This window comes from Ambystoma mexicanum, chromosome 9 (genome assembly GCF_040938575.1).
Source record: "Ambystoma mexicanum isolate Mex_15411 chromosome 9, UKY_AmexF1_1, whole genome shotgun sequence".
NCBI classification, from domain to species: domain Eukaryota; kingdom Metazoa; phylum Chordata; class Amphibia; order Caudata; family Ambystomatidae; genus Ambystoma; species Ambystoma mexicanum.
This window is the reverse complement of record NC_090931.1, coordinates 388,756,814-388,771,524: the sequence shown is the minus strand read 5'-3', so window position 1 is coordinate 388,771,524 and position 14,711 is coordinate 388,756,814. Positions and strand designations below refer to the sequence as shown.

Here is a 14,711-nt window from a genome sequence, read left to right as displayed (position 1 = left end):
TAAAGATAACACAACAGAACAAGTCACAGAATGAGTCAGGAAAGGCTGGTCGGATGAGAAGATCAAGCGGCCTGGTATGGACCTGGACATTAGGACAATACAGACCGGTATGATATTATTGGTTATTTATAACGCGCTTGTGGCCTGGTGGCCTGGTATGGACCTGGAGTTTGTCCTGGACATCACTACACCCACCGTGATCCGCTTCCTCAAAAATATCTTCTAAAGAGAGGGGTTACCAAAGGAATTGGTCACAGACAATGGGGTCCAGCTGGTATCAAGAGAAATGGAAAAGTTTCAAATGGAAAATAACATCCACCAGATAAAGGCAGCCCTGTATCACCCCCAAGCAAATTGCCTTGTGGAATGCACAAACTGGTTTATCAAAGGAGCCATCCAACTAGCCACAGCAGCAGGATTGGATCCTCATAGCACAGTCAAGGAAGCGGCCCATCGTCTTACCCCCAATGGGATCACAAACATATCATTGTTCTGCCTTCTCAGAGGCCACAGAGCAGCGTCCACCTTAGTAATGCCATGGCTGTCAAAAATAAAAGATGACACAGTAGACATGGGGGAGTTAGTCTTGCGGATGAGGAGAAGTAAAAAGTGCATGAAAACATGCAATGACAGGAGGAGGGCTCCACAGCGAAGTACCGTCCAAGAAGGGGACCTTTATCAAAATTAAACTGCCACATAGAGACCCCATGACAGGATCCAAGTCCAATCGACCGGTGAGAGTGCATCAACGAGGGACCAACTATGTGCGCACCGAAGATGGGAGGAGATGGAACCTAGAATGGGTGGCTCTATATGAAAAGAGAGCAGCAGAAGTGCACAGTCCAGCAATCCAGGAACAAGATAGCGATGAGAGAGTTTATGGAGGTGACACGTTGATAGCTGATGAGCAGCCTGAACAGGAGAGAGAGCAGTATGAAGGAATCCAAGCCCAAGAGAGGAGAGGTACACAGGGAGAGAACAGCAGAGATGGAGACTTCTCATGAGGGAGAAGCAGCAGGAGCTTGTCCGCAAAGAGAAAGGAGAAGACCTGGATGTTTTGCAGCATGATGGAATGACTTCTCCTTGCTCATCAAAAGGAGGTATGTAGATTAGCGCTACCGCAGGAAGCAGCGCCCGACCTCTTGCAAGACTAAGCAAGATGGCGACGACTAACCGCAAAACAGATTTCAGAGCACGGAGAGCAGAAAGGAGGCCATGCAGCCCCAGCACTCCTCCTGACATCTGCCCAGCCTGATCCACTACATATGCTATGCCAGCATCATCTCACTCAGATGAGCACCTACTGTTCTAAAGCACAGTAAGCAGTAATATATGCATTTGTGTACCAGCTGGCAATAAAGACCTTGTTATAGAGTAGAAAAACAAAAAGGTGCTGTTGCGTCAAGGATTGGCTCTTTTGGTTGAATTATTTGAACACAGTTACCTAGTTCAACCCTGTTTGTCAACAAAATTACATTGCTACATTCAATCATAAAGAACAAAAGACACCTCGTAAGCCCCAAGTGTGTAAAAAAACATATTATTATTGAAAACAAAATCATATAAAAATCTTCAATGTAACAATCACAAACAGGTTTAAAGCAAAACAGTGGGACCTAGCTCATGGGGACACATTGAAATAATATTTACTTCAACAAATACATATTCTTGAACATGAACAAAAGGTACATATAGTTAACACAAATTGAGAATCAATGCAAGAACCATTAACTCAGGAAAACATAAATCCAAAAGCAATTACATAAAAAAACGTGAATCAAAAGAAACTGGTTATAATTAACCGGTACGTGAGACAGGACGGACATGGGGGATCGCATGTGAAAACTACATGCTCAGTCCGTTAGTCTATTAATTAGAGAAAAGGCTATCTTTGAATCCAGGTTTTGTTACTGATTCAAAAAGAGGCCCTGATTTGGGATAAGAGAAGGAAGTGGATCCTTATTTCACATTCTAAGAATGTCCCAGAGTTAGAAGTGATTCTTATCTGGGATTGGGTCTGCCAACGCAGAAGGGGGAGTATAGAGGGAACCCAGAGGGGGTTCCTTCAGTTGGTGGACTCTTAATAATTTGCGGTCCAGGTTAATGATGTGGTCTGTGAAGGACCTTCAATCCCCTCTTGTAGCAGTGCGTTTCGGCGGTTTGAACAGGTGAAGTCAATTTGTTCAGAAAAGAAAAAGATGATCTGCCTTCGTCAGGGCAGTGGGTAACAGAACCCTATAGATGTCAGGGACAGAGCACATGACATGTGCCTCTGATTGTGGTAAAGATCTGATGGTACTGGAGGTAGGAGAAGCCAAAAGATGTCTGGCATCCAAAATAAGAAGCCGTCAGGTACAGTGCACCTGTATCAATGAAAAGAATTAGATGCCAGCTGTGTGTCGTCTAGTTGTCGTTTGGCTGACGTGCCCCTTGAAGAGATGAATCTTATGCTGTGCGGGGAAGGGTGCCAGACCTGTAGTGTCATTGTTTATTACAAAATGCACGGAGCCCTTACAGATTCTGGTGTGGTTTATCTGGTGTTGAGAGAGGCTAAAGAAACTCTCTGCTGAGTATTCCCGGGAGCAGGAGCTGCAGAACGCTGAGTGCTGCCGCACGCCAGGCCGTCACGGAATTGTTATAGAGTAGGCCACAACACCGGTCCTGAATGCAATGTTACAAGTGTGCAGGCAGTGCTTGTCCCTCCAATTACATGTCATGTTGAAATTGCAAAACTGGATGATCCCAGTCCTGGCTCTCAGCCCAATCAAGAACGTTGCGCGTGACTCTTGATCAGAAGCCACAAAGCCAGAGTCTCAGGGCATCTCCCACATCAACAGTGAACGTGACCCCAAGCGTGCGCTGTAGTACGTCAGAATTTGGGCTCTTATAATAGGGTGCCATACTTGCCAACCCTACAGATTTAGGCGGTAGGCTGCTCCTTTTTAAGCAGTCCTACCACCTACCGACTTTATATACAGATCCTACCGATTTATGGCTCTCCCAGGCCTAGCTGTCTGACTGAGGCACAGCCATGAGCCCAGCGGGCACCATCCATTCATGTGTGATGGAAAGGGGAGCGGGTTAATGGCCCATAAATGTGGTTGATGCTGACAGTATTTGCAGTCTAGAACTGACCTCATGTGAGACAGGGACAGACACCTGCTTCAAGGCCCAGGCAAGAGCATCAGCGTAAGCGACACCTGAGTTCTGTTCTCTCAATGTGTCCATGCAGAGATGATTTACTCCAGTTCATCCCTGGTGCATGAATGCTTCCCAGTGTCTGCTGGCAGCTGCATATAGCTACAAGTCTTCCAGCTAATTGTTTGTTATTCAGGTGATTACATTGTGTAAATGAATACATTTGATTAAATAGATGATATAAATTAATTTTGCAAATCATTGTGTCGAGGTTAATGTCAAACTGAACATTGCCTGGCTGTGTCGGTTCTGTGTAATCATGAAAACTGAAACTCTGCCAAGTTACACAGGTGTGTACTCCAAATTATACATTATAAAGAAAAGTTTCAAGTGTGACCACTTACAAATATTTCCCTCAAGTGTGTGATTGGCTGTATTTGAAAGAAAGCTCTAGTGGCACTTAAATTGAGTGTGAAGTGAAATAGGTTTGTCAGAATAACTATGCTGGGGGGATTACAAGCCAATGAAATACATTTGAAAAGTATTATACTGTGTTGCAAAAATGCTATGTGAACAGATACATATGAATAACCCTTGAAGAGGCTGCAATGTCCAGTGGCCCTCAGGGAACACACAGACTTTTCTCTGCAGAATTCTGCACATATGTCTGCTCCTTGGAGTATGCAGTCAGTGTCTGTATATAAAATATCATTAACTCAATGTGCCTCTTTCTGGTCACAATACTTATTGAAGGTGAGACACTTGGCTTCAGTAGAACCCTTTTCAATTTTTTTGTATAACGCCACCCCCCTCAAAGCACTTGATTCAAAGTAAATAGCATGTCCCACAATGCTTCTGCCTTCCCTGCTTTTCCTGGGACTTCTGTAGGGGTCCCTTGGTTTGGTTTGTCTTGTTGAGTGGTCTGGATCTGGGCCTATCTAGAGCACTTGCCTTTTTGTTCCTTCCCGTTGATCTCTGTGAAGGATGCCCTCCACACTCCCTTTTTTCACTTGGGGGAGTTGCTTGTGATTCTCCATGGGATGCTACTGCTCCCACTGTGCAAGGGGAGATCATTCATTTTCGGTCAGAGTATGTGTCGGTCTGATCTTGGATCTTTGTTATACTTCAATAAGTAAGTACTATGAGGAGGAAGAGGTACATGGAGGTAATGCTCTGATTACTTACTGGTAGTCTGTGTTACTCATATTCCTACTCTTCCTTGTCACAGTACTGACACCCCCATCTCTCTCTCCAGCGGTAAAATTAAAAATCCAAGTTAATGAAGAATCAGAATATTGTTATTGGTGTGGTATAAGAGAAATAGCTGCTTTAGGGAGGCAGAAGCTAACCACAGTGCTCAAATGGCACTCATTTGGTAATTGTGTTGATCATGGTGGGCAGAGAGTCTGGGGAAAACCACACCAGGCAGTCCTTTCCCGTGATCTCTTCAGGGTCATATGAGGCCATTTCTGGTGATGTCATAAGGTCAAAGTTCAGATGACATTTCCTGTGATGCTATCATTATACTAATTACAATTTTTGAAACTTAAAGAATCCTACAGATTTTTGATCACAGAATGTTGGCATGTATGGGTGCTATAGAAGACCACTCACATTACACATAAGTTAGGGGCAGGCAGAACGTTGGTACAAACATGTATTGCCATGACTTCATAAAAATGGCATTAGTCCAGATGTCTGGCTTCAAACGGCACAGTCGCTTCCTTTCTGTGACGTCTTGGGCGTGGACCACGGTACTCTGTACCAGCGAAATAGCCGGCCACAATAGGAGGCACAGTCTTTACAATAAGACAATTCAGTACAGCACAGCCACACCCACCACATCAGGCTCCACCCCTGACGCCAGTGCGTGTGGATGCCTGGCTCGGAAGCCAATGGCACGTCGCTGCGTGTGTCAGTGGCTGGAGAAAGATGGCGGCGCCCGTGCTGAGAGTGTCGGTGCCGCGGTGGGAGCGGGCGGCTCGCTGCGTGGCCTGCGCTTTGGGCATCCTCCTTTCGGTCTACGCTTTCCACGTGGAGCGCGAGTTGGAGCGCGATCCCCAGCACCGGCCCTTGTGCGACATCAACCAGTGGGTGCGCTGCTCCCCCGTGTTCGCTTCCAGGTACCCGGGGAAATGGAGGTGGCACAGCTCAAAGAGGGCGGGGCGGTGCTACACCCTTGGGTAGCAGATTTATGGGTGGGAAAGTCGGAGGGGCAACAGGGAGAAGGTAGCATTTGGGAGGGAAGGAGATTTAGACGAGCGGGAAGTGACTGGGCTGTGTGTGTGACAGAGTGAAAAGGAGCGAGTTTAATAGGTTAACAGAAGGTATTAGGCGGAGCAGGTGGGCGTTGTAGGCTCCGAAATCATGTAAGATTGGGCTGATCAATGGAACGCTGTACATGGAGAAACCGGTGGTCATTTCGTGGGTGAGGCTACATTGGCGGGGAGATGCGAATAGGCTTATATGCGGAAGACCATGAGCGCTCCACTTGGAAGAGGTCAGTGGTTGGAGAGACTTGCGGCCAACCGCTGGGGTTGGATGACAATCACAAGGTGGGGATTACGTATTTGGCACAGAAACACGTCCATGGGTTTACCTAGTACAGTCCTGCAGAAGGTGCTTTTATTAAGTGAAGCATGGGGGAAATGGCTGTTGCGGTGGAGACGGTTAGACAAGGAAGTAAACTGGAAATACAAAGACTGACACGGGTGAGACTGTTCAAGGGGAAGAACTAGCCAGGCAGGACGTATATAAAGACTTTTGGGTGGGGTACAGGTGTGATGGTAAGGGGGGGGGTGGATTAGCTTGAACTGCTGAAGACTTGGATTTTTAATTGTTTTTAATTAGGAGGGAGAGTGCCAGCAAAATGGGATAATAGGAAGACAAAGTGAGAGTGCGCAGGCTAGTAGGGGAACTAAGCGCTTTTTTGAGTATTAGAATCACATGCGTAAGTGGCTGCATACCGGAGATGGGAGCAGCCAGTTTGTGGGAGGGGGGTGGCACCACTTCTGAATAGGTTTGACCAATAGAAGTAGGCATTTTTAGGAGGTATTGAGAGCCACTCAGTGTGGGGACCTGTGTGTGTCGGGACTAATTTGTCAAGGGGGGAAATAAAAGGTTTAAGGGTGGTGAAAGGATTTCGCAATAATAAAGGTACCTATTCCGTGTATTCAACCAGGAATGTAATGTATTAAAAAAACCTTTACTTTGTATGATGACGAACATATCGTCAATATAACTTACCAACAGCTGTATTTGATCTTTTAATGGATTATTCAAGTCTATGTAGAATACCACCTGGACTGGCACTCTCACCACCCCTTGCCTAGGCTCCACGTGCCAGTCACAACTTAGCTGTAGGAACCAAGTCCACACCCCCATACTCTCGAATCCCATACTGGGGGCTACCTGGATGGTCAGACTCACCAACGCCCTGCAACAACTCACACAGGGCTCTCAAATCCTTGTCCTACAAGGCTGCCACCATAGCCACCACACCACAGCCCAAACTCCAGTATTCCCACTCTAAAACGCAGCCTCCTCACATACATTACACGTCACCCCCTGATACACACTGGAAAGGTGCTCTATTGAACGTGCGATCCTTAGGTGCACATGCTATCGATGTCCACTACCTTATTCTAGCATACCAATTAGACTTCCTAAAACGACCAAAACCTGGCTCCACCCAGCATCAGGTCCTTTACTAACTCTATCATCGCACCTAACTACACCATTCTTACAACTGACCACCCAGATGCCACAGGAGGAGGTGTAGCCATCATTGCAAAAACCTCCTTACAGTTTAGATCGTGTAAAACCGATACAATAGACGGATATGAACTCATAGCACTAAAACTAACTACTGACCCTAAAACAAACAACTTCCTCATAGTCTATAGAGCACCAAGCACCTCTAATCACCCAGACATAGATATCCCCTTATCACCCCCCACCCCCCAACTCGAGACCAATTTCATTCTACTAGGAGATATTAATCTGGGCTTTAATGACGTACGAGATCATAAAGCCACAGCTTTCCATAATGCACTACAAGAAATGTAGTTCTCCCAAATCGTCAACGCACCGACCCACACAAAAGGCAGACTTTTAGATTGGATCCCAACACTGTATACTAATGTAACCCATGAAGACATACTAGAGAGATCCTGGGTTGATCATCATGTAGTTTGCTTCAACATATCCCCCACCAAAGCCCAAGAATCACCATCTCCAACGCCCATTCCTATTTTGGTGAGAAACGCACGTAAACTCTTAACAGATTACCTGACCCCAGTCCTAGACAACGGACTCGATGCACACCCCATAATGAAAACTACCCCTGACAGCATCTCCTCATACGCACCTACCTGAAAACCGCTATCAACGAAGTAGCTCCAAGCAAGTCTAAACTGCCCAGATTTAAATGTAGCAACTCCTGGTTCAATGACAAACTCATTGAACTTAGAACTAGCAAAATCCCTTCAAATGAATCCAAAAAAGAGCTCCAGGTGATCTCACAAAAATATAAACTCGCAGTGATTCCCCACAAAGCCAGCTCTCTGAATTCACGTATTACCAATGCCACCTCTAACAGTAAAGAACTGTTCTCAATTCTTGGGGAACTGGAAATGCCCATCCCACCTACTAACCCTGCTATCATAACTAAAGCCTGGTGTACCACCCTTCAAAATCAACTCGCTCCAAGATAACATCTTCATTAAAAGAAGGTTACTAGCGCACACTGCCGAGTCCACCCTTAGTGTCTTGACTGACAACATAGTATCATCATCTCAATTCAATTTTACTTCTGTCACCCAATAGGAGTGTCACGGTATTAGTTTTATGACGGTATGATAACCTTGCCAAATTACGGTATATCATGGTTATCGCGGTATAGCAGGTGATGTTAATTAATCTTAACAAATATTTTCTAAAAGGTCATAAATTGTCAGATTTATCATCACAAACAAAATCAGGCACCCAGGGCCAGAATTGGGCTTTTCAACATACTTTCCACTGAAATGCCACCCCTTGCTTCCACCAAACACACGTGTGGAGAGGAGGAGGAGGGGGGGGAGCCCTGTTGCGACTAGCAAAGCAAACTGAATAGCTTTTCTTAAGTGGTCATTTAGGCTTTTAGCTCCCCCACTGGCTACTGGTGAAGATGAACATGTTGCCATCTTGATAACCTGCATGCCACAGATCAATGGAGGCTGATGGTAGTATACGCTTGTGCGCATGCACACTCACATTCTCTCTCTCTCTCTCTACGTTACAGCCTTTAGTTTACTTGCGGGCCAAAAGGTGTTCAGTAATCACGGACATGTTACCCTTTGGTATGGCAGCAGGGAATACCCACAGAGATGAGTACATTTTACAGTGTAACTTATTATATGTAAATTCAATGATAGAACCAGGGAAATCTCCCCATTGTCATATGTTTAGCAAACATTATCCATTATAAATATATAAACCCCAAGTCTGTCCCAAAGTAAACCCTTTTCCTTCTTGCACTGTATTTATTCTTCCTATTGCTAACATATTGATTTTATGTCAGGCACGTGTGATTTATGGAATGGCATTAAAAGCTGCTCCAACTGTAACTACTTGGCAGATGGCACATCCACAGTGCAAGACCAAGACTGTGCAGCACTTGCTTACTGCAGCCTTTCCAAATCAGATTGAAAATCACACTTAACGGTATACCGGTATAAACAATGTGACGGTTATTATTATTCAATTAAGTGGTTCACGGTATCTTTAACGGTATACCGTTAAGTCCCTATCACCCAATCCCATGTACTTAAGACGATTGTCTCCCTCAAACCATCTAACTGTAAAAAAGAGCTTTCCCACGGAACTAGTTGTCATGTGCTCCCACTCGAGCACCCATTATTAACAAGTTTATAAACGCATCCTTCAACACCAGCTCCATCTGCCCCCAATATCAAAGAAGCCTGTAACACGCCTCTACTCAGAAAACCCACACTAGACCCCACTATTCCCACTAACTGCAGGCCCATCACCACAGCCCTGTTCCTCCTCAAAATAATCGACAAAACTGCATACAGCCAAGTACAAACCTACCTAGAAAACAATAATTTGTTAGGCGATAGACAGTCTGGCTTTCGACCCAAACACAGCCCACAGACAGCATTACTTGACCTAAAAAACCAGATGGACACTATCAGAGACTCGGGGAGGGGGGGGGTTAAACCTTTGCATCCTACTATTACTCGATCCCTCCGCTGCGTTTGCACTAGTAGACCACGCCAAACTTTGCCTAGCACGAACAAAAAACCTTCCCTTCTTTAATGATGCAAACACTTGGATGAAATCATTTTTATCAGAACGTATGTCCAGAGTAGCCATTGGTGAGGAGGCGGCTGATGCCATAAGTGTCCATAGGTGTACCTCAAGATTCATGCCTCTTCCCCACACTCTATAATACAAAACTTCTCTCCGCAGTCTTGGATGCCAAGGGAGTAATATGTATGAACTCTGCATATGATGCTCATCCCAATCACTGGTAATCAAGAACAGGACACTATACTCATAAACAAAATTTACACTCTCATCCAAAATTGGATGGCAACAAATAGTCTGTCTTGATGGCGAAAAGACTGAGATCCTCATAGTAGGTGCGCCTGCCCGTCTTAAAAGGCTTCACCAGGACTTTACCTCTATTGTCATAGATGGCACTCCCACAACTATCTTAAACAAAGTCAAAACCCTAGGGGTATACTTAGATTCAAGTCTCGCCATGAGTAAACATATTAACTCACTCGCCTCATCCACCGTCTACACGGCTAAACTCATTGCCCTTAGTCGACAATTTCTTACCCCACAGAGCTGCATCACGCTAGATTATTGTAACATATTCCTGAAAGACACCACCAAGAAAAATCTAGCTAAACTGCAACACAAAGCTATAAGAGCAGCACTGGGCATAAAAAAAGGATCACGTATCACAGACCAGGAGGGAGGTACATTGGCCGCCCATACAAGCTAGAATACTACATAAAACACTCACCACAACACATAAATGTATCGCCCAAAACGCCCCCATATATTTTAACCAATGTCTCACTCGCAAAGCATTTACTAGATCCCTCAGATCTAACGCTAGCCCTCATTTACTCATCCCCCGCTACAAGAACAGGCACCTCCAGCTTCCCTGTAGCAGCGCCTAGACTCTGAAACTTGCTCCCCTCCAACATAATAAATGAGCCCTCCCACATTCACTTTAAGAAACTACTAAAAATCCTGGCGTTTCAATACATTCTAACCTTCCAGCTTCCTATAATGTATCAAATAACTGTAAACCTACAACACTGTCAACTGCGAATTAATGTCTGTAACCATAATGTCAAAATTCTATTAACTAACACCCTTTCCTTGTAACCAGAAGGCATTAATGTAATCTTGAAACCTACGCCGTGACACTCCAGGGTTTGGGCCTATAATCAAATGTAATAAATAAATATAATTTCTCAAAGTCCTCCACATATAGATTGGCCAGATTCTGGGCGAAGGTCGGACCCAGGTTTTTTTTTTGAATCGCCAAGAGGGTCTCCATTTGTGGTTTGTGTATAAGGACACGGTGCTCAAGATAAGATTAGGAAGTGGGAGTATTGTGTTTTTTGTTTTTTTTTTAAAGTTGAGGGTAAAATTACTTTTTAGGAAGTACAAATGTAAGTCGAATTCTAAACGAGTATTTTTATAAGAGTAAAAATAATTTTGAACTAGTTGCACCTTATTATTCATGCACTTTAAATGATGCATGTTTTGCTTCTTCTGATCAATAAGGCAGTTAGTTATAATAGTTTCTTCCTGTGATAATACCTGCACTACTTGTCCCAACATATCCATGGAGCTTTGTGAGTGAAAGCAGGGACACACAGTTCTACGTGTCTGTTTTTTTACTTGCAATTTTTATTTTTTGGGAGTAAAAGTGGCCGATACACCCCTTTAGGGCTGAGGACTAAAATGTGACAAACAATTGTGATGTTTCATCAAATGATCTATCATTTTAAGAGGTTGAGCATAGCAGTAACATTTTTGTATTTGAACTAATTTTGGTATCTCTTTTTAGAAAAAAGTCAACACATTGCCTGAGAGGTTCCACAATGGAGCCTATTCCAGATGCGATAGGGTGGCCTAGTGGTGGATTAATGTCTTTATATATCTTCGGTAATGCATAAAAGAAAGGAATTGTAAGATGCTGCAGTGTTAAAAATCAGCTTCCTTATTGCTGGTATATCCTTCAGCAAGGGTTAATTCAAGTGGTTAATAAGGCTACATAGCACCTGTGTTGGATTAGAGGCTAACGGGCTATAGCTTGACTTGTTATTGAGTAGTGTTTTAACCATTTCACTGTAGGCACCTGTGTCCATCGTGACAATGGCACCACCCTTGTCTGCCTGCTTAAAAGTGATTGCAGTGTTGGTTGCCAGGCTGTTTTAAAGGCTTCTCGATCTTCTATTGCACAGTTGTTATAAGGCATCTGCATGGTGGATTTTAACTTCTCCAAGCTTTTAAATGATTTCTCAAAAGTAATTGATTCAGGTGAAATCCTAAATGATGGAAGATGGGTGTCCATAGCAGAAAAATATTGCTTTACCCTAATCTTTCTCACTAATTGAGACAAGTTCAATTCTCGTTTAGTATGTGTTGTTGCTCCCTTAAACGATTATCATAAATCCTCCATCTTGTGTCTTATTTCACTACTAGTTGAATGAAAGATGAAGTCGTGTATTCTATTAATGACATTTAATTTGTTGTTTTTCGATAAATGGTGCAAGACATTGAGGTAGCCATGCGTTATTTTTATGTTGTTGAAGGAAATGCATTTGTAATTTTAAGAAGTTAGGCCGCCATCATGCCCTTGCCAGCAGTGCAGTGTTCGGTTACTGCAAGCCACCACTGCCTGTCAGTTAACAAAGGTTTCATTATGTCCACCCCCACAATCCATGCACGGTTTCTCCCCATTGTATGCCATGAAAGTCAGTTGAACTGTCACATCTGGTATGTCCACTGCATTTTGATGTACACATTGGGAAATGCAAGTTGACACTTGTACCTTTTGGATACATTGCTCTGCGTCAAAATCTAACCGAGTCCATCTTAGTCGCACTTCTAATTGTGGTTTATTTTTAAATTATGCAATGTGACTGTGTCACCCCGTGTTGGCCATAAGCAGAATACGGAACACATACTCATTTACTCACTTTATTTTACTGGCCATTCGTTAACTTGTAAACCGGCCTGTGCTCAAAGCAACACGTCAATAACTTTGATCTTCTACTCTATGGATAAAGTGACATTGCTTGATCTCGAAGTTTATCTTCTTGTAAAATACACTACTAGCTCTTACTCTGTGGGCATTGTCCTATTTGCAGGAGAGCTGGGGGTAGATCTGTCTTCGGCTGGGGCCTCCCTCTGGCACAGACTCCCTGCCACTCTGAAACTTGAGGAGAACCATCTCCGGTTCCGGAAGCACCTCAAGACCTTCCTCTTTGCTTCTGCCATTACCCCCCACACCCTTCTCCTCTGCTGATCTGTTCTCTCTCGGGATCGTGCAACCGCCCCGGGTACCTGCTCAGCCTCCCGCACTGCCTCCGGCCCACTCCTTGCGCTGGGGTCTGTATCTGTACCCATACAGTCCCGACCACCTCTTCTTTCGACACTTATCAGACATACCCTGTCTGCTGCCTTAAACCTAGCACTTGCCACCTGCTGGCTGCACTACCACTGTTTGTTGCCTTTACTTCTGTTTCTCCTTTGCTCCACACTTTTCACTTCTTCCCCCTTCCATGTACTTTTTGCCTCTCCCTCTCCCATGCACTTGCATGTTCTCAGTGTCGCTGGGCCTAGTAAAATCGTTGTTTTGTTCCCCTCCCTTGCCTTTTCTTTCTCTGAAACACTTGTGTACGAGTGAGATAGAAATAAAATATCAATTCAATGCCAACTCTTTATTTCAAATCCCTATTGCTGTGGCCTCTTCAAATAGGGTCTTGGTTTATCCATGTTGGGTGCCTGAAGATGTGTTGATGAAGTAGTTGGGCATCTCGCAAGTAATTAACCCGGGACTAGCATTGTGTGGTTGGGGTAAGTCACCTAGCCTGTACAGCAAACCATTGAGTCAAAAGAAACTCCTTAATTCCAAGTCCACTTTGCAATTCAAGCGTACCATTTTCAAAGGTGCCTTAAAATATTTGAAGTGGAATTGGAGCGAGTCCAATTATGACAGTAAAACCTGTAGCATTTTAGTGAATTGGATTTAAAAAGCCTGCATAGGTTCGGTCTTCATGTATCATGAGTGCATAAAGCCATATTACCATTTTGAATGCATGGTGTGATTAAACCAGCTCCTGGGTGTCGCATCACCCAGTGGGCTGCAACTACTGCTGGGGAACAAGGAGCTAGTACCCAGCACACCACATATCTATAAAATGCACACTTTAACTTTTTGCCCATTATGTTTAAATGTGTCAAAGGTGTGTTCTAATTCTTCTTTATTAACATTCTACAATTTAATGTAACCTATATGGAGGTTTGTAAAGCACCAGGTTGCCTGGATAGTCAAAAGTATTTCAAGCTAATCAGACTCTCCAGGTTAGATTTCGAACCCTGGCTTACAAAAGCACACCTCTTGGCGCAGCTCATCACTGCAAGAGAAATACTAACCGAGGTGGGTGCGGAATCAGTCGCCGAAAAGGTGTTTCCAACATGCTCCTGAGTGCAGGTGGTTGGGTTCTAATTTCAGGCAGATTCGGAGGATCGTCCATATTTTGGGACCCCAGATGGAAAAGCCGTGCCGACCCCGAGTGGCGCCGGGGATAAGAAAATGTCCCTTTTTAAAAAAAATGATCTAAGGGCTTTAGTGGGGCCGTAATACTTCGATGAGCTGGATTCCCCAGTGACGTTTATGTATAAGACATACAGTTTTGCAGGTGACCCTTTACCTTGCCTGTGGAGAGATCTTTCTTAAGACTGGCTGCTGATGTGACCGCTGCATTTTGTATGGTCTGCAATTTAGCACCGCTTGATGGGGGCAGTCCCACATATAAGAAATTGCTGTAATTAATGGTAGACTTTACATCGGCAACCACCACAAAGGCACAATCTCTAACATGTCTGTGGTTTTTTAAAATTTATTTATTTTTTAAACGTTCGTAATATGGAGGTTGCCCTCTTTGGTCAATTAGCACTCCCATATTACTAACGTCTGAGGTAGACATTGGGTGCTTATGCACAGCACACCGATGAAACATTTTCGCCTTTTATGATGGAAGCATGAACTTTGGCGCCCGTTTAGACCATGCCAAATTGACGATGTTTGGCTATAGCGCAGTCACAGCCGTTTTTAAATATGTCCACCAGTTGCTTTTTTCCCTCAAATGTTTGGACTATCCGATATTTTATGAGTAAGTTACACATTAGAACACAACTGTTTATTCCATGTATAAACAGTTGTCATTACTATGCCCACTACAGTGAATGCTTTTAAAAAATAGTTTGATACGGCCCCTTGCTTATTTTAATCAATCCAAAATGCCCTACTA

At 44.1% G+C, this 14,711-nt stretch overlaps 1 protein-coding gene across 1 annotated transcript in view; it reads left to right on the top strand.

Moving 5' to 3' along the window:
• Positions 1 to 4,841: 4,841 nt before the first annotated feature.
• Positions 4,842 to 14,711, top strand: part of VKORC1L1 (vitamin K epoxide reductase complex subunit 1 like 1) — a 165,090-nt gene continuing 155,220 nt past the window's right edge. The window contains exon 1 of the mRNA XM_069614871.1: positions 4,842 to 5,261. Within this exon, the coding sequence (XP_069470972.1) occupies positions 5,071 to 5,261 (191 nt within the window). The 5' untranslated portion in view covers positions 4,842 to 5,070. The remainder of the gene's footprint in view (positions 5,262 to 14,711) is intronic.